This window comes from Lichenostomus cassidix, chromosome 4A (assembly GCF_008360975.1).
Source record: "Lichenostomus cassidix isolate B80296 chromosome 4A, HeHo_3.0, whole genome shotgun sequence".
Taxonomy (NCBI): Eukaryota; Metazoa; Chordata; class Aves; order Passeriformes; family Meliphagidae; genus Lichenostomus; species Lichenostomus cassidix.
Window position 1 is genome coordinate 6,952,725 of NC_139485.1, and position 17,591 is coordinate 6,970,315.

Here is a 17,591-nt window from a genome sequence, read left to right on the forward strand (position 1 = left end):
ACCTTTTTGGTAAAGATTGCAGAAAAAAAAACCTTCAAGCCCTCAGCCTCTTCAGCATCACCTGTCAATAACTTTCCCTGCCTTGTTCAATAGCAGGACAACATGTTTTCCTCATCTTCCTCTCCTTATGAAGTGTGTTTGCATCGTGTTTTCTTGCTGTCCTTTCTGCACCAGTGTGTCCCCTGTTCTCACTTAACCTTTGTGATTTGGGCCCTACACTCTCTTTCCTTTCAGCCTGGTCTTCAGTAATCTGACCTAGGTTCAACTTTCTATGCCCTCCTGGTGTTTGAGGTCAGAGAGAAGTCCATGATTTAGTTAAGGTGGTTTCTTACAACACTTCAAATGGTTTTGCTGCTTTGGGATAATTTGCATACATGCTGTTAATAGAACTATTTTAAGGAACTATCAGCTACTCTGAGTGCATTCCCCTTGAGATAATACTTAAAATTCTCTGAGTTTATTTAAACTAGATTTTTTCAAGTTTAGTGCTTCTATTTGCTGTTCATTTTCCCTTCCAGAAGCAGTGAATTTTCTCATTCCATGATAACTGTCACCAAATTGCATTTTATTTGCTTACTTTTAAGCTGTTTCTCCTGACTCTTAAAATGAAGAGTAAAGAGCCTTCCCTCAGTTGCTTCTCCAGCCTTGCCTGCAAGTCATTGGCATCATGGAGTTTGCCCTGTGATCCCTGTGTCCCAGCAGGCATCTCCATCAGCCTCCTGCCATGTGCCTCCATGGCCATCAAGCCCGGTGGCCTGGATGTGTGTATGATTCATCTTGCTGCCCTCCAAAAGAAGGAGCTCTGTCCATCTGTTCTTTGAGGCTTTACTCTGTACACCCCACACCCCCCCCATCGTGACAGCACCTGTGTTCACTCCCTCTGTTATTATTAGCTAGGGGTTTTCAACTGGTTATCTCTTCCCATGTTTCACACTGTGCGTGCATGTATCTGTGGACAGCATTTTGTCCTTCTTCTCCCTGAATGAGCTCCACTAGATATATTAATATTCTAGTCATGTGAATTATCCCAACAAGTTTCTTGTGCCAATTAATTCATCATTTTGAGCACGTATTAAAACTTCCAAGTCCTCCTGTTTATTCCATGTATTTCTTGCAGAAGTTCTTGTGATTACTTTTTTGTGATTGCACCCAGCATCTATCAGGAATAACTCTGTGAAGTCAGCGGGTCGTATTTTGCTGTCATTTACATGAATGTCAATCCAAATGATTCTACTGATTGGCAAGAAGCTATTTTGGATTTACTTACATGAGGGTAAAGGAAGAATTTGGCCCATTGAAATGAATTCTGTGTGAAATAGGTCTGGGCCAGGAGGATTAACATGTTTCCCTAATTGCTGGATGTGTTATATTGTATGTAATCAGTGTAGTGGCAATAAAATATGATTGCCACACCCAGACTATTTCTTCACTGAGCTTTTTGGATCCTTTAATTGTCCTTTGCTTGTTACTGTGCTCACATTAATAAGGTGCAGGGTTTAACATAATTGAAAAAATAAATTAAAATAATTAAAAAAGAGAACTCTGAGATGTGCATGCAAGCAGACTGTACCATGTAGTTTTTGCTACAGCAAAGCAGCAGAATGAGGTAGAAAAAGTCAGCTTTTAAGGGTTTATTACTTTTTGACTTGTGATGACTGGCTTCAAGCCCACACATTTCTTGAATACACAATAGGGAGTTGGGCAAGACTGCAGAAATAAATTTTATTAACACACAATCACTGCAGCACCAGACAGAATAATCTCCTTTAGTCTCCTCTAGCTGGCAGAGTCCTCTTTGTACCAGGTCAAGTCAATTAGCAGTATAATGTACGACAGGTTTTATTTAAAAAGGGTTTAATTAAAGTTTTGTTACAAAGCTCATACAAACTAACAATCTGTCTTTTAGGGATATGTATTATCTAGAAATTGATTTTAACTTAAACACTAATTTATGGACTGTCCCCTTTAATAAGTATAATTCCTTGGAAGATATTAAGGTCCTCCTGCCCCAAATAAATTCAGGTCCTGATTCAGCAAAACATGTAATTACTAAGGACTTCAATGAAGCCACTCATGCACTAAAAGCTGAAGGTGTGCTCCAGCACTTTGCTGAATCGGGGCCTTACTGTATAACCCTGCCCTGATTACACACATTGGCCAATTCAGCCATGTCTTTGCTGAGAAAGATACTTAGAACCATTTGAGATGTCTTTCAAATATCTCATATAGGCCAGTAAGGATGGGAGCATTTCCTTCTGCTAGATATAGATGGATTTCACTAGTCCTGATATCCTCTCATTTTTTACATCTAAATACAATTATTTACTTATGCCACCAATGTATATATTTTTCAAAAATAGAAAATATTCACCCTACTAATTCTTTGGGTTTTTTCCTTTTTTTTCCCTTCCCAAGAAAGCACAGGCTGGCTCCCCAGAAGATGCAGCTAAGTGGAGCTGCGTTAACATAAATGGAACTATGTTAGTTTACGCCAATTGAGGATGGTAGCCCAAAAGTTTAAGTAGATTTTCTTAATGAAGACTATCAGTGTTCCTCTAGTGATTGCTAACTACAAACTTTCACCTGTTTGTAATCCCTACAGAATAAGAATTCCCCTAAAAGCTGAGGAATATCTCACATTTCAGGATAAGTTATAATTCATCATTGTATATGACCTTTTTAAAAACTATTTGACAAGATATACAATTTAGAGTAACAAGCAAGTGACTAGAAGGGATTTCTGTGTAAAAAAGATTCCAGGGTTTTTTTTTTGCTCTCTGCTGGGCAGTGTGGTTAACTCACCCCAAAACCTCTGGCTCATTAATGTTCCCAGTGAGCAGGAGGCAGGTGAGCTAGGCTCTGTAGCCTGCCTCAGACACCCCAGAATGCACTGGATGTTTACTGACTGTGCTGGAGCCAGGAATGCTGGACCCTGCTGGGGCAGCCCCAGTGGGGGGGTCAGACACTCGGACAGCCCCAGCAGCCCCTGTTTTGGCAGCCGCGAATCCACAACAATGGCCAGAAACACCAAGAAGCCTTAGAAGGCATCTGTCTTCTCTTCACAGCATATTTGGGAAAGTTGTGCCTTTTTGTTGTAATGTTTATTACCAAAGCAAAGCCTCCTCATTTTTTATTTTTACTTTTTAAATCTTTGAGACACATGTAACAGCGGGCCAGAATTTGCTTTGATTAATCTCCAATCTGGTTCTACTGTGTTCTTCCCCATGGTGTAAATCTAGACTGCAGCTGGTAGGGGGTTGTATGCTTAAAAAGAAAAAAGCCTCAGCACCACAACATGCAAAGTAGCAGGCTTGCTTTGCCTACTTCTACATCTGAATAGTCTGAAAACCAAAATATAATTCAGATACTGCTTTTCCTGCCACCTTCTGCCTGAGCCCTCCAGAGTTGGGCCAGGGAAGACAGGTGTGTGTTTGAAATATATGACAAGAGAATAAAATGAGGGGCAAGTGGAGGGAGAGCAAAAGATGTGCTTTCAGAAAACCTGTAGAAAAGAATAAAGAAAAACTTGAATAGAGCAATAAATTCTGTGGGACAAGTCCTACACTGACAGCTTCAGTGACAGATCCCTTGATTTCAGGGAGGCTGCTGACACTGAGCTGCTCAGATTTTGCTGTGATGGCCCTACTTGTTTGAGCAGAGCTGTTGGGTGGGGATGCCTGGCCCAAATATACATCACAGGCTGCCTGCTAGCTAGCAGAACAGGCTTGCTCATTTAAAATTGAATCAGGCTTTGAGCTTCAGTTTGCAACAGAGAAACATTAGAAATGAAATAGTTTGCAGAGAAATCTTAAACAATCTGATAGAGTCTCAAACCAAACTCCTCAAGATGTGTCCGGGATTAATGCCCAGTCATATTGCAAGTTAAACATACTGGTCAAAGTGTATTTTACAAAACCTGAAGAGCCCTAGCACCCAACAGGGTGTGGAGTTCCTCAGGAATAACCACCAGGCTCAGGTATGCTGGGGGGCACAAGCACAGCTGGTGTTCCTCATGGAAGCTGCCAGGCTGAGGGACAACTGACTCTTGCAATTAAACAGAAATATTTTCCATGCTTGGATTTCTTGTTGGCCAGTTAAGAGGCCTGGGGTATCTCTACTTGCCGTTTTACAAGTCTATGTGTGACCACATAATCCACAGTAAATGGAGAGAGATGAGTGTTTAAAGACTCTATACTCTTACCCTGGCTCTGCCTAAGTGTCCTAGGGGTGGTGGAATGGCTGTGTTTGGTGGAATGGCTGTGTTTGGATGTGTGCAAACCCTCACAGGTGTGAGGACTAGTGAAAGGAGCAGGGAGGCAGGGATGAGCTGCTGGGAATGGTTGGATGTTGGAAGGTGCTGTGCACCAGCCACTGCAGGTAATTGCACTTCCCAGTACAGCAGCTTCTAAGGTTCCACAGTCTTCCAAAGGCATGTGCAGGTTTAAAGTTAAGTGTGTTTTTAGAAGTGCAGTTGAGTTTGGGGCCAAACTGATCAGCATTTTAAGAGCTCCAGCCCAGAACTGTAAAGCAAAATAAACCCAGGCCTCCATGTGCCAAAGTCTAATGTGTTAGCCCACACTTTCATCCACCCTTTCCTTCCCACCCCTCCAGAAACAGTCTCACCCAATTTTACTGTAATGTAATGGAAAATAGGAACCAGAATGCACTGGGACCTCCCTTACCAATTTTTTTAAAGTCCAAATAGGTCCCATAGACCTCTCAGCAAGTGATTTCAGTTCTCAGCCAAAGTAGCCACATGGTATAAAATACAAACAGCATTAATCCTAAAAGACAAAATACAGCACAAGAAAGGGTTGCAATGAAAATTAAAATATCTGCAAATGAATTAAGCTAGCGTCCACCATCCTTTTAACATTCGAAGTGATCTTCCTCTGGAAAAAAAATAAATTAAGGTCAACACACAAACTTCCTCTGCTTCCTGGAATTCTTACATATTTTCACTATGATAACATGATTTGTGTGTGTGTAAATGTGAGGGGAGAGGCGGCGGAGAGCTGGCGGAGAGCCCCCTCCCCCTCGGTCCTGGGAGAATGCCTGAAGCATGAGCTCAGCTGTTCGGCTCCGCGCATGGTGTCATACACTTCCACAAGCAAATTCACAGTGACATTAAGAAAAGAAGATCTGGGGCCCTAGTCTCTGAAGTGTTCACAGTGTCCACGAGACAGCTCCTACATAAAGGGCTGTTTATTTGTTGAATTAGCAAATTGGTGCCCGTGGAGGGAGTTGGAAATATCTGAGCAATCCTGGGGTTTTCTTTGGTACACTCACAGAAGTATGTTTTCTTCTGTGTGAGTTTGCTCCCACAGAAACTCAGGTCTTTGCATTTCTGCTTCTCCCCCCTCCTTCCTCATAAATAAATACCCTTAAAAACTAGGTAGCTCACAATTAGCCATTAATTAAGTCCTTTACTGGTTTAGAATAAATAGTTGCAGAAAGCCCAGGATGAGGATCTCAGCACAAAGCACATCTGTACACCAGGGTGTGCTTCTGAGAAACAGAATTTAAATGATTTGCATATGGCCACCTAAATATTTAATGGGTTTGCAGTTTAGGAAAGCTGGCTTAGAACTATGCTGTGCAGCCTATCATCTCCTCTGGCTCTGCTGGCTGTGTTGGGTCAAACGTGTTGTTATTTTTTTGGGCCTGATCCTGGAATTTCAGAAGCTGTTGGAGCACTTGGCACCATTTAAATGGGGGCTCCTCTCCAGCGTTGTATCTGCACACAGCTGAGCCTAGGACACGTTCAAGTTTCTAAAGCTGCTGGAGTGTTTGAGAATCTTTAAGCCAAAACCTGGCAGTGTTGTTCCCCTCACAAAGAAGTTTCACACTGGCATGGTATCAGTTCTCAAACTGCCTTACAGCCCCTCTTTCTCCCCCTGCCCCATCCCCCCTCTACCTACACGCTCCCAAACCCAGCTAAGCATTTCGCGAGTGTGCAGGGCTGAATGCACATTCACAGGAAACAAAACCGTGAGATACTTTCAAAAATGCAGACACACACAACGCTTCTAGACAGCTACAGGCAGGTGCAGTGTTTATGCTCCAGCCGACTGTCCGGTGCTGCAGTGGGACAGAGGCATTCCGATGGGACTGCGCTCCAAGGCCACAATAAAATATTAACTGAATGGAAAAGTTAAAGAAAAAGAAGCAGCTCTTCCCAGTGGAATTGTAGCATTCTCTCCTCTTCACATTCTTTTCAGCTCATTCATTCCTTTGAGCTCCAATAACAAGTCAGCTCTTTGTATATGGTGAGACTTGTAATGGAGAAGAGAGAAATTCCCTCAGAAGCAGAATCCTGTCTTGCACTTTTTGCAGGGATAGCTATGCTTCTCTGCCAGCCACAGAGACACTTCTTCCCAACTCCACTTCCAGGCAGCCTCTCTGGCACAGACACTGGTACCTGTGCTTTAGAAGTCAAGTCTCCCATCACAAACATGCATCCAAATAACCAGCATTTTTGGAGCTATCATTCCAAGTACTTCATCAGGTGAACACTGGGGCTGAGGAGGCCGATAGCCCTGGGGATTCTTAAGCTCATGCAGAGTCAGGTTTTACTGACCAAATCCCAGTAATCCAAAATTCCTGTTGACCCCAATGGGAGTTGCAGGTGCTTGAAAACCTCAGATTAATGGATCGCTTCATTCATCATTCCACTGCAGCCTTGTCTGGACAGGAAGACAGTAACCTTTAAAGAGCAACACTTCACAACCATTAAGGAACTAATATTTTATGCATTTGTATCACAGTTGGCTCCAAAGCCAACCTTGGCAAGTGTCTGGAGGCTTCTCCTGAGAGTCATTTTGTGCATTAAAACTGCTGCATGTTTAAGGTGTTTAAGGGTTGTTTCTCTGATCCTTCTTCATTAGAGGTAATTGAATAGTTTAGAAGCCCGATCACTGTTTGGCTGAGTCTTCCAGTCAACAACCCACTGATTGAATTATCGCTCACAAGACACAGAGGCGCAGAAAGATAAGTTTATTACAATTTTCTAGCACTCAGAACATCTTCAAAGTGCTTGACAGGCCACTAATTAGATTTTTATAAACAGCTGTGGATTCAAATCTTGCCAAAATGCAGAAAGATTCCTGTAGCTCATGATTTCAATTTCCCTACAACTTCACTGGTGACTTCAGCAACAACATCCTCCGCACAGTTTCCTTACTTGGGGAAAAAAATTCCCTCCAGTTGCTTTGCAAGGAGGTTCTGTGCAACCCCAGGTGCTAGCCCCTTCCTGCAGGCTTCTGAGCAGCTCTGTGTTCTTTCTGTGCTAAGAGATTTCATTTCACCACCCCCAGCGAGACAGACTCTACCTTCTGCCTGAGGCAGAGCTGCAGCTCAGCCATGCCAATTATAAAAGATGCCTCCCAAACGTGTATTCCTGGTTTCCAGAGTGACTCTGAAGTGCTACCACACCTATCTTTAGAGTGGCTAAAAGTTACCGAGAGGCAGTGTGGTCACAGGGAGTCACATACCGTGCTGATGAGTGTAGCATGAATTGCTAACTAGACAGCCAGGGACACTTGGATTTTTCTCCTGGAATCCCTAAACTGACAAAATCAGGCAAAGCTTTTTTTTTTTTTTTTTTTTTTCGTGTGTGTGAATTGCTGTTTGGCTCTCCATGCTTTGCTGGGACTTACCATGGCTTTCTTCCCTCCTAGGCATTACACCCAAAGTTGCACTTGCTTCTTGCCCCACCTCTTCAGGTTGTATCAGATGTGCCCTAGCTGAGGAAACTGCTCCAAGCTCTGTGCTCCATTTCATTGCCATTGACTTTGATCCTGCTGTCTTGAAAACACTTTCTCGTGGCCCTGTGGAAACTGTGATACATGTTCAGCCCAGCATCTTTCAAAAACCTTCAAAAAATGTGAATTTTGAATGTGTGATCACTTTCATCCTTGGATTGCTGACTCCCCAAAAGCCTCAGAATCATTGCACCAGAAATTGTGTTGAGATCTGTGGTTAAGTGTCTAGAGGGCAATGCAGCTGGAGCAGAGCAGCATGATTGCTGCATACAGGGGAGGGAGTACAATAATTTCGGCAGCAGGCTAGGGTTAAGGTCACCTGAGCTATAGATATTTCAAATCTATCCAATTAAACAATGTTAATTAGTGGTGGTTCTTTTTTCTTGTACAGTCAAGCCTGTTTTTCCCTGTCTAATAATGGAAGAATTCCACCACCTTCAGAAATGATTTCTCAGGACTGATTAAGGAATATTTGTTCAACTTAGAGAAGAATGAAGTCCTACATATATGTTAATACATCCCCACTAACACAGAATGGCTTTTTGTTGTTCTCCTCTGTCTGGAACATGAACAATTTATAGTCTCCTGCTGCATCTAATTAGTGAATCTGACCCTTAGATTGAAGCAGTAGAGGTTTGTGATTTCTGAGTCAAACATTTCCAGGCTCTATCATTGAAAAGAGCCTTCATAAAAGACTCAAGAGATGCAGTATGATATTTAAAAGCCAGTCCGATAAAGCCAGAAAATAAAGGCATGCTCTGAGGCAGTTGCATGGCTGTCTTGGTTCACATTCACAATGCAGAGCGAAGGTAAACTGCTTTCAACATGGATATGTGGGAAGAACTTGGCCTTGTACAGCTCCCTCCTTGGTACTAGCCAAGATAAAAATACATCAGGATTACCAGCATCTAGGAAACTAGCATATGGTGCTACCACAGAATGTAATATGAATATACTTTAGAAAACCATTATTTTTCTCTTCTTGAGCAGTTTCTCATTAATCTAGATGCCATTCATTCTCTGCCTGGATTTTTTCCGCATTTTTCCCATGAAAAGAGAGGATATGCTTGAATTAATTTAATTGCCAATGTTTTTTTCAAATAGCTGTGGCAGAAATAACTTTTCCTAGCCAGGTTAAACAGCCCCTTCAGCGCAGCAGTTAACACTTATTGTTGCTGTCAGCCCCTCTGCATTGATTTGGGATCATACTGCTATTAGTGCTGAAGTGGCTTGGGAAGTTGCAGTGCTTCCTTTGCTCCCTCCTTTCTTTTCCTGCAAGAGCAAGATGATCTCACCATAATCTGGCAATAAATTGTTTTCAAATACTTTAGAAAGAGCCAGAGTGCTCCAAAGGAATTCAGGGGTTCATTTCCAAGCCAGTTGAAGGTCGTCCCTGAATGAGTGGGCTCCTTCCCTCTGGTGATCCCTGTGCTTCTGTGGGGCTGTAGTGTCTGTGTGAAGTAGGCATTAGCCAGGCAACATCCCCTACAGCTGGAAGCTGCTTCCCACCTTTCCTTCTCCCATGGCAAAACCCAGCTTCCCTCAATTTCATGTGCAAACTGCAGGTGATGCTGCTTCCAATAGCAGTGGATACAGCTGGAAGGCAGAGCAGGATGATCACCACCACCTCTCGGAGAGGGAAGTGCTTTCCCTGTCCCAGCTACACCAGCCGCAGCAGCAGGGAGGGAGCGAAGCTGAGTGATGTCCCTATCACAATCATTACCTGCAAAGGTTAAACTGGCTGGTCCTGTGAGGGCTGTGCCCTGTTCTGCTTTCCCAGACTTAATCTGTTCTGCACTGTACATAACAAAGTAAGGGTGAAGTGAGAAGACAAAATGTTATCCTGTTGATTCTGTCATTTCTGCCGCTGCTGTCAGCCCTGAACATTTTGTATTTCTGTAAACATAGAACTCATTAGGGCATGCAACTGATTTGAGAAAAGTGATGGTAAAACAGGGTGGTTTTTTGGAGAAAAATATAAAACCAAACCCCTTCTCTGAACACTGGGATGAGTATGGACCAAGGAGAGCATGCAGCACAATTGGCAGCATCTTTCACCAAGTTCCAAAAATGCCATTGCACCCTGTGACACATCCTGGCAGCTCTAGCAGTAGGTCAGAGACAGAGCTTTCTCCACCCCAGAGTATTTCCCTTGGAAGAGGGAAGGCAGCAGTGGGTAGCTGGGATTAGAGGTGTGAGCACAGCAGAAGGGCCAAGAGAACATCTTAAGGAGTAGTAGGGCCAAGTGAAGGAAACATTGTGCAGGAATGTGTTGGGTGACCAGGAACACAAGATGAGCAGGAGAACAGACGGTCCAGGGAAGGAGACAGTCTGAGAGGACACACATGCTGGAGCTCCCAAGGGCTCCTAGTGGTATTCTTCTTCCTGCCTTTTACAAGTGCTGGCAATTCAACTGTCACTCTTGGCCCTAATGTACAAAGAGTAACTACACTCATCATCCTTTTGCACTTGCATGTTGTATAACTGACTTGTAACTTATATGTACCTAAAAGTAGTTAAGTTCAAGCTGCTATCTTGAGTTATAGGAGAAGTCTGAGGTTACTGGTCTCGTACTTTCCTTTGGGGGACAGGGAGGGTGGTAGTGCAATTTCTCAGGACTGTGCCAGCTTATTAATTTGAAAAACAAAATGTATAATTCTGGATGGATGCCATAGTTTTGTTGATATTGTATTGGACACAGAAATGTATCTTAATAGCTTTTATTCGTTCCTGCACTGAAAGGAAGTAAAGCTTTATTTTTTTGGCTCAAGAAATCTGACACTAGTTGAGACACCACACATTTCTACAGAAGGCTGCAGCCTCTAGCAAACGGATGCATATTTATATGACAGGATATGCTCAGTAGCCCTGGGAAACCGAGATTTGAAATCAATAATTTCTAGTAAATCACAAACTGACATTGGCAGCATCCTAGTCTGGCTGAATATCTGTATCATCACAGACACTCTTCTTTAATAAACAGAACATACAATGTTTCACGCATTGGTTTTGCATTTTCTTGACAACTGCATAAAAGTATAATTTCTAAGCATGATTCAAGGGATCTCTGACAAAGGAAAGAGGGTAACATTTGTTTCTGTGAGCTTTATGGGTTTAAATCTCAGGGCCAATTCTGCCATCAGGTAGTTTATGAATATTCATGTAAATTGTTTTGAGTTGAAGAATATGTAACTTTGCCATGTATCTGGCATGGAAAGAATACTTTGACAGTCATGAAATAGAGAATGTTTAAAAAAATAGCTTTAGCAAAGAGAGGACTGCTTTAAAAACGAAAGGGAAAATTAAGGAAGAAAGGTGTGTTTCTTGAGGAAAGGAAAATAAAGTGATCCTGTCCCAAAAACAGTGAATATAGAACCATTCTCTCATGTTTAGATAAAGCATATCTTGGAATATCTTGTATCAGGTATGGATCAAATTCTGCCTTTCTGTTGACTTCTAGAGAAGTTGAGGCAGGTCTGTGTGTCTCTGGTCATTGCACTTGTGTATGAGCTGTGTGATCCAGCAGTGAAAAACAGCAAGGCTAGAATTATTCCTAAGCCTTGTTTGTGTTATTTTATCTTCTGAGTGGTGTCTTACTTGCAGTCAGGTACAGGAATCAAGTAAGTGTGTCCTATTGCCCAGGCCTATTGTCAACCTGGAAATCTGGCAAGTGTTGCCTGTCACTGTTTGCTCCTGATCCAATACCCCTTGCATGTGCTGGGAGCTGGTTTTGTGCCCATTTGGCTGCTAGAGCAATTGATAAATGTGAGCACTGCTGAACATAACGCTTGAGAAAAGGCATCTCCTGGGAGTGACAGGGGCTTGTTTAAGCAATGCCTGGGTGTTTGCAGGTACCTCTTAAATAACACCCTCTGGTCTTAGATGTGACTGAGGCTGCAGGTGGAATGTGCAGCAGCCTCAGCCCTGCCGTCCCACACATCTGCAGCCCAGCACAGGGTCTGTGCTCGCTGGGCACAGCCAGCTGCAGCCACATCAAATCAAGAGGGAAAATGTTTTATGCACAAGTCAGAATTGGAGAAATGTCATTAATCAGCAAACATTTCAATGTATTGTTGCTGACAATAGAGCTATTAAATGTGATATTATGTTCATTTGTTTCAGCTTCTGTGTTTTTAATGAAAAATCTTATTAGCTGCAAGATGGTCAGAATTCAAACAGCTGTAAGTCTTCTACAAAAACAGCTCATAGAATCACAGAATGGTTTGGGTCAGAAGGGACCTTTAAAGGTCCAAACCCCCTGCATTAAGCAAGGACATCTTCAACTAGATCTGGTCGCTCAGAGCCCTGTCCAACCTAACCTCAAAGGTTTCCAGAGATGGGGCATCCACCAACCCTCTGGACAATCTGTGTTGATCATACATGTTTTTCTTTCGTGTCCAGTGAAGACCGTGCTGAAACCCTTTAGTTAACTGCACACAAACAGAAGGTTTTTTCCTTGAAACTCATTTTCCTAAAAGTAACATTTCTTTTAAAAAAATAGAATTGATACATTAACAATTATACACATATACATACATTTTTCTATATGACTTATAGAATTACTTAAGTGTAGCAAACATTACTGAGTAAATTAAAATTGTTTATTGATGCAATTTGTCTATTTTTTACGTATTTTCCATATACTTCTAGTAGGAAAAAATCATGTAGTGATAGTACTGAAAAGAGAAAATGAAAGACGGTAGATTTAGATTAGATATTAGGAAGAATTTCTTTACTGTGGTTTGATTCTGTGAAAAAGGACATGCAATTAAACACATTCAGAAATGACCTGAGATGCTATTTCACTCAACACAATGTTACTGATGCTGATAGTATTTACTGCTAATAGTGGGTTTCAGAAATGAATTGAAATTTTGCATGCATTAGTAATTTCATCCCCAGTATATTACTATGTCCTATGGGAAAGTACCCAAAGGACATGAGCCTTCCTGGTTCTGAGCATCAGCCAATTACAGATCAGCTTTGCTTAAAAAGAAACTTGCTAAGAAGCTTGCACCACTACCTGCAATTTGTCCTGCAATTGTTCAGTAAAAGTTTCTTTTCTATCTTCTGTAGCATCACCTATTGCCTGTGGTCAGAGACAAGATACCAAATCAGCTGGATTGCTGATCTGATCTAGCATAAGAAATGCAATACTGACTGGTCTAACCAAAGGTTCATCAAGCCCAAGCCATTGATTTCACCTGATTTCAGGTTGCAGATGTGCAAGTAGAAAGCATCACATGCTTGCCATCCATCTGGTTATGAGTTACTCACAAATTTGTGAATGCTTCAGTGAACCTGTGGTGAATCCTTGTGCTGCTCAGTTGCTGCATCCCTTCAGTGTAGAAGACATGCTGTGGAGCAGCCATGTCTGCTCAGACTTCTGTTGTCCTTTCTGATGTCAGGAGCAGCAAAGGCCAGCTGGAGTTTGGGCACAGTCTCCTGGGAGAGCAGAGTCCCAGCATCATGGTTGCCTGCATGCTCAGTTACAGCATGTTTAGTTCACACCAGCCTGAAAGATGCAAATCTTTTCTCTAATCCTTGGCCAGCTCCTGTTGGCAGTGCCTGTTGCTCACACAACCCATCAAGACTGTGTCTGAGTGTGTGATCCTTTTGCTTGGTGAACACAAATTGGGCAGTCATTTAGCATATTGCAGCTTTCCAACTAACTGTTCTCCTTAGGTAGAAAGACTGCTTTTACAAAACCATGGAGTAAAGGAAAAACATTGGTCTTGTTTGTGATATTTTTGGTTTATGTTTTTTGGGTTTTGTTTTGGTTTAAGGCACTCTTCTCATCAGTTTATTTTTCAGATAAAGTTATAATTTCTCAGTTCTCAAACTCTAGCTTTTGAATAAGACATCTCCATGTGGAAAGAAATGACACTAGTTTTATAAAGGAGCAAAGCAAACTGTAGTTTCTCCAGATATTAATTATGTTGAATGAAATGTGGCAAACTACTGTAAAACTGATAAAGAATGTGATTAATTGCAGCCAGTCAGGCCCAGGTTTGATGCCCAGCATTTGGGGAAGCATTTTAGATACTAGGATATGTTTTGTCAAGCCTCATGGCCATAGCAACCTTGATGCCATTAAAATCACATCTTTTCTGCTGAATCCTACAAGTCACTTTTTCAAAATAGGACAGGAGCACAGCAGTAAGGTAGTCTGCAACATGCTTAGGGTGGGCCTGACTTGGGAAGATGAAATACTGCCCTGAAGAAGCCAGTGAAAGTTTTGTTATTGATTCCAGAGCAGCCAGGGATTCCCCCAGGTCAGCTAGAGTAAATATGCCTAAAGAAAGGGCTCGTAATTTAATCACCAAAGACTAAAATTGCAGCCCTGAAATCCCCTGCTTAGCCATTACCCATCGCTGAAAATGAGTGATCTCTACAAGGGATTTGTTAAATGCTCACACTGCCTGAAATTAGGCTTCTGAGCACACCCAAAGCTGTCCTTTCCACTGCTGAGCATCCCAGCAAATCCCATACAGCCCCATCAGCCCAGTGCACCAGGTTTGGCAGCATGGCACACTTGGCACTGAGCTGCCACAGTGACATCCAGAGCCGGCGTGGCTTAAGCCAGCAGGTTCAGAGAGAAAATGCTGCCACAGTATTGCTGTGGACTAACTGCTGAAAGTGTCTTGATTTAATGTGAGACCATATCCCACCTTACAGAGAACACAAACCACTACCTGGCAAGCAGATCCCCTGTCAACTAAAGGCAGCAGCACCATTCCAGCTGCAGAGCAGCACAGACAGGACTCCTGTACACCCTACTAATGTCATCTTCCTTTTGGGGAAGGCCTTTGGTCTAGTTTTATGAAGGGAGCAAAGCAAATGACAGTTCTTAGGAAGCACTGTCATCTGTCAGGAACTTCAAATGTCTGGCAAGAGTCATAAATTACAAAACTTCTTGACAGTAACTAGTGTGCACTGAAGGTACTGCATAGAAAAACTGACATGGACCCACTGTTCATCATCTGATCATGGTGTTGTCAGTAGGTCCAGCTATAGAGGGTCTGAATCCCTGTGAGCCCCACATGTTCTATAGATATGTATTTTAGTCCAAAAATCTCCAGGCAGAAAGATGGGAGCCCTTATACATACATGTACCTTCAGGGGAGGGTTTCTGACAGTGACACCTCCTTCCAGGAGGAGCTTAATTCACACATGATGAATGTGTGTCTTCACTGAGCCTGCTCATTTTAGGTGACTCCTGCTCAGCATGTTGGCTCTTTTAGATCCCATGCTGATGTCCTAGTGCTGAGTTTGGGCCTCAGCACCTCAGGCAGGGCTGTAGATTTGATTTGGGCAGCGCAGCAAACCCAGACATCAGATGTTGATACACCTCACCTTAGACACTAAAACCTTTTGAAATCTGGCCCTCAGAGGCTGTAGAATTCAGGGTGTTTACACTCACAAAAGTTTATTATTTTTTGTTTCTTTTTTTTTTAATTGGCAAAATAGATCAAAATAATTTAAAATAATATAGAAGGCAAAAGCAGTAGAAAAGCAAACCAGTAAGTTTCCAAACAATGCAAACTGAAATACCACAAATACTGCTCGGGGAAACGGGCCCATTGTTACAGCTGTCACAGCCAAGCCAGAGGCTTCAGCAAAGCTGAAAACCAATGTTTCTCTGTTGATGAACTGATATTGCCAATATTTATTAGCTCAGGCTACAAAGATAGGTTTGGTGTCTATAAGTTTACTGCAAGTTGAAGGTGATTACTCTCTGGAAAACTTTCCGGAAAGTGAGGCCAGATTCTGGCTCCACTTTTATGCATTTGGCTATAGTAAAGGGGTTGTATTCAAATAACTTTCTTCCTAATTTTACAGAGCATAATTTGCTAATATCAATATTTCAGGAATGATTTTGAAAAATAGACATTTTATTACAAATGGTACTAAGTCTTCCACACTTCATCCATTGAGTCAATGTACTGGGACAGGGTTTCTAGCATTTCCAATCTATCAGGACAGGAGTGACAATTGTAGTGATTTAGCAAGGTAATAAAATGAAATTATACCAGCAATTATTTGTGGACCCAGTGTGCTCTCCTAGCTGCCTGCAGCTTGCTCTTCGCAGTTCTCTCTGCACAGTCCAAGAAGAGGTCTGAATAGGTTCTCAGCTTTCAGTTGATGGTCTATCAAAATTAGTATTCAGAGGTTGCAGCTTGTAGCAAGCACATTTATAGTCATATGACAAGTGCGTGGCTTGATGGGAGCTCTCTATTTGGAATCGTGTCTGTCTTCAAAAAGACTTGTACATAGCATAAAAGATGAAAATAAAACAACTCTACTGTTTCCTTCTTGCTAACCTGGGTTCACCTGTGTGAGATAAGTTTAACCCTTTTGTGGGTGTTAAGAGTGCTGAATATCATATGTCATAAAGGGACAGGAAACTACACTCTGTAAGAGTAACTCAAACGTTTACACTTCATGCTTTGGGCTCTCAGTGATTGGAGAACATTGATTTGGAAGGAAAAAAAAATCTGTCAATTGCCAGTACCTTTCTGACCTACTCGACTTCGTACTAATTGAACATGAAGTTGTACAAGGAAGGTGCTAAACATGCTAAGCAGCTTTTTGTGTGTTATAATTTCGACCACAGGCTGGTTAATTTTCGCCTTCACGCACGGAGGAAAAAAAAATTAAATCCTTGGATCTGTGAGGTGTCCAGTTTCTGTAGAGAAGAAAGTGTTACTTCCCCTTTAAGCCTGGAGCCGTTCGTGTGTGTGAGTGTGCGGTCTGTGTGTGTGAGTGTGTGTGTGTGTCTCCTCCTCTTTGAGTGACACAGCACTTAGATATGCCTATCAGTAACTTAAACCCCACAAACTCCACCTTCTAAGTGAGGAAGCTGTGGGTTGATGGAAATGTAGTGAGCAGATCGAGACAGACAGTGAATCATTAGCAAACTGCAACGCCAGGATGAACTTGTCTGGAACCTAAAAGGAGAAAACAGGCTGCGAGTCCTCTGCGGCGCTGGGTTTGCTCAATACAGCCAAAGTGGATCTAAAAGCCGGTTGATCCCCAGTCCAAGATGCTGCTGGTTTCCCAGCGGGTAGAAGCACCACGGATGGAGCCACATATTCCAGTAAGTAGCATTTGAAATCGATATGGGCTGGGAAAGTAGGAGCTGGTTTAAAAGGACTTAAACACCCTCGGAACAGTTGCTCGCCGGGCTCGGCACGGTCACAGCCAGGCTGGAAAGTTTGCAGGGGCTGTTTGAGAAAGTGCCCACCTTGGGCTCGCTCTGCCCGCGGGTCCCGTGTGCCGGGGCCGCCGCAGGGAAGGGGATAGAAACTTGAGGGGGAAATTTCGCCCTCCGTTCTGGTCAGAGCTGAGGTCGGACCACGGAGAGGAGGACAGGAGGGAGGGGGTCCGTGGGCTTTAAAATGGTGGTGAAGAAGGTGATTTGCGGTGCGGCGCGGTCCCGGGCACAGTGCGGGGCAGCCAGTGCGCGGCGGCGGGGGACGCTCCGTGGGTTTCCGTGTCATTGCTCGGGTGGTGACGCGCTGGGCTGCGGGAAGAGGCGGTGGATGCTGCGGGAAGAGGCGGTGGATGCTGTCGGGGGCGAGCGGGAGCGGGGACCCGCCGGTGCGCCCGGCGCCGCCAGCCCGCGGGTTCCCGTGTCAGTGCGGCCGGGCCGGCTCAGCCGTCGTCCGGGGATTTCCAGCTAAACTTGGATCAGACAGGCACGGGAGGATAAACCCGTCATCGCCCGGGGACTCCGCAGGGAGGGTGTCACGCGTGGAGGGGCTATAGCGCTGGTCTCTCTAGTATCATTTATTTAATAACTCCTGATATTTGTGTTGGCAGCCG

At 43.3% G+C, this 17,591-nt stretch overlaps 1 protein-coding gene across 4 annotated transcripts in view; it reads left to right on the forward strand.

The window, feature by feature from the left end:
• MAMLD1 (mastermind like domain containing 1) overlaps positions 1–17,591 on the forward strand; it is a 245,677-nt gene that overhangs the window by 149,164 nt on the left and 78,922 nt on the right. Inside the window, exon 1 of one of the 4 annotated variants that reach the window (XM_085060302.1) lies at positions 16,569–16,863. The exons of the other annotated variants lie outside the window; for them this stretch is intronic. Coding sequence (XP_084916428.1) covers positions 16,810–16,863 — 54 coding nt within the window. The 5' untranslated portion in view covers positions 16,569–16,809. Of the gene's footprint in view, positions 1–16,568; positions 16,864–17,591 lie in introns of those variants that run through there. 4 annotated transcript variants of the gene reach the window in all.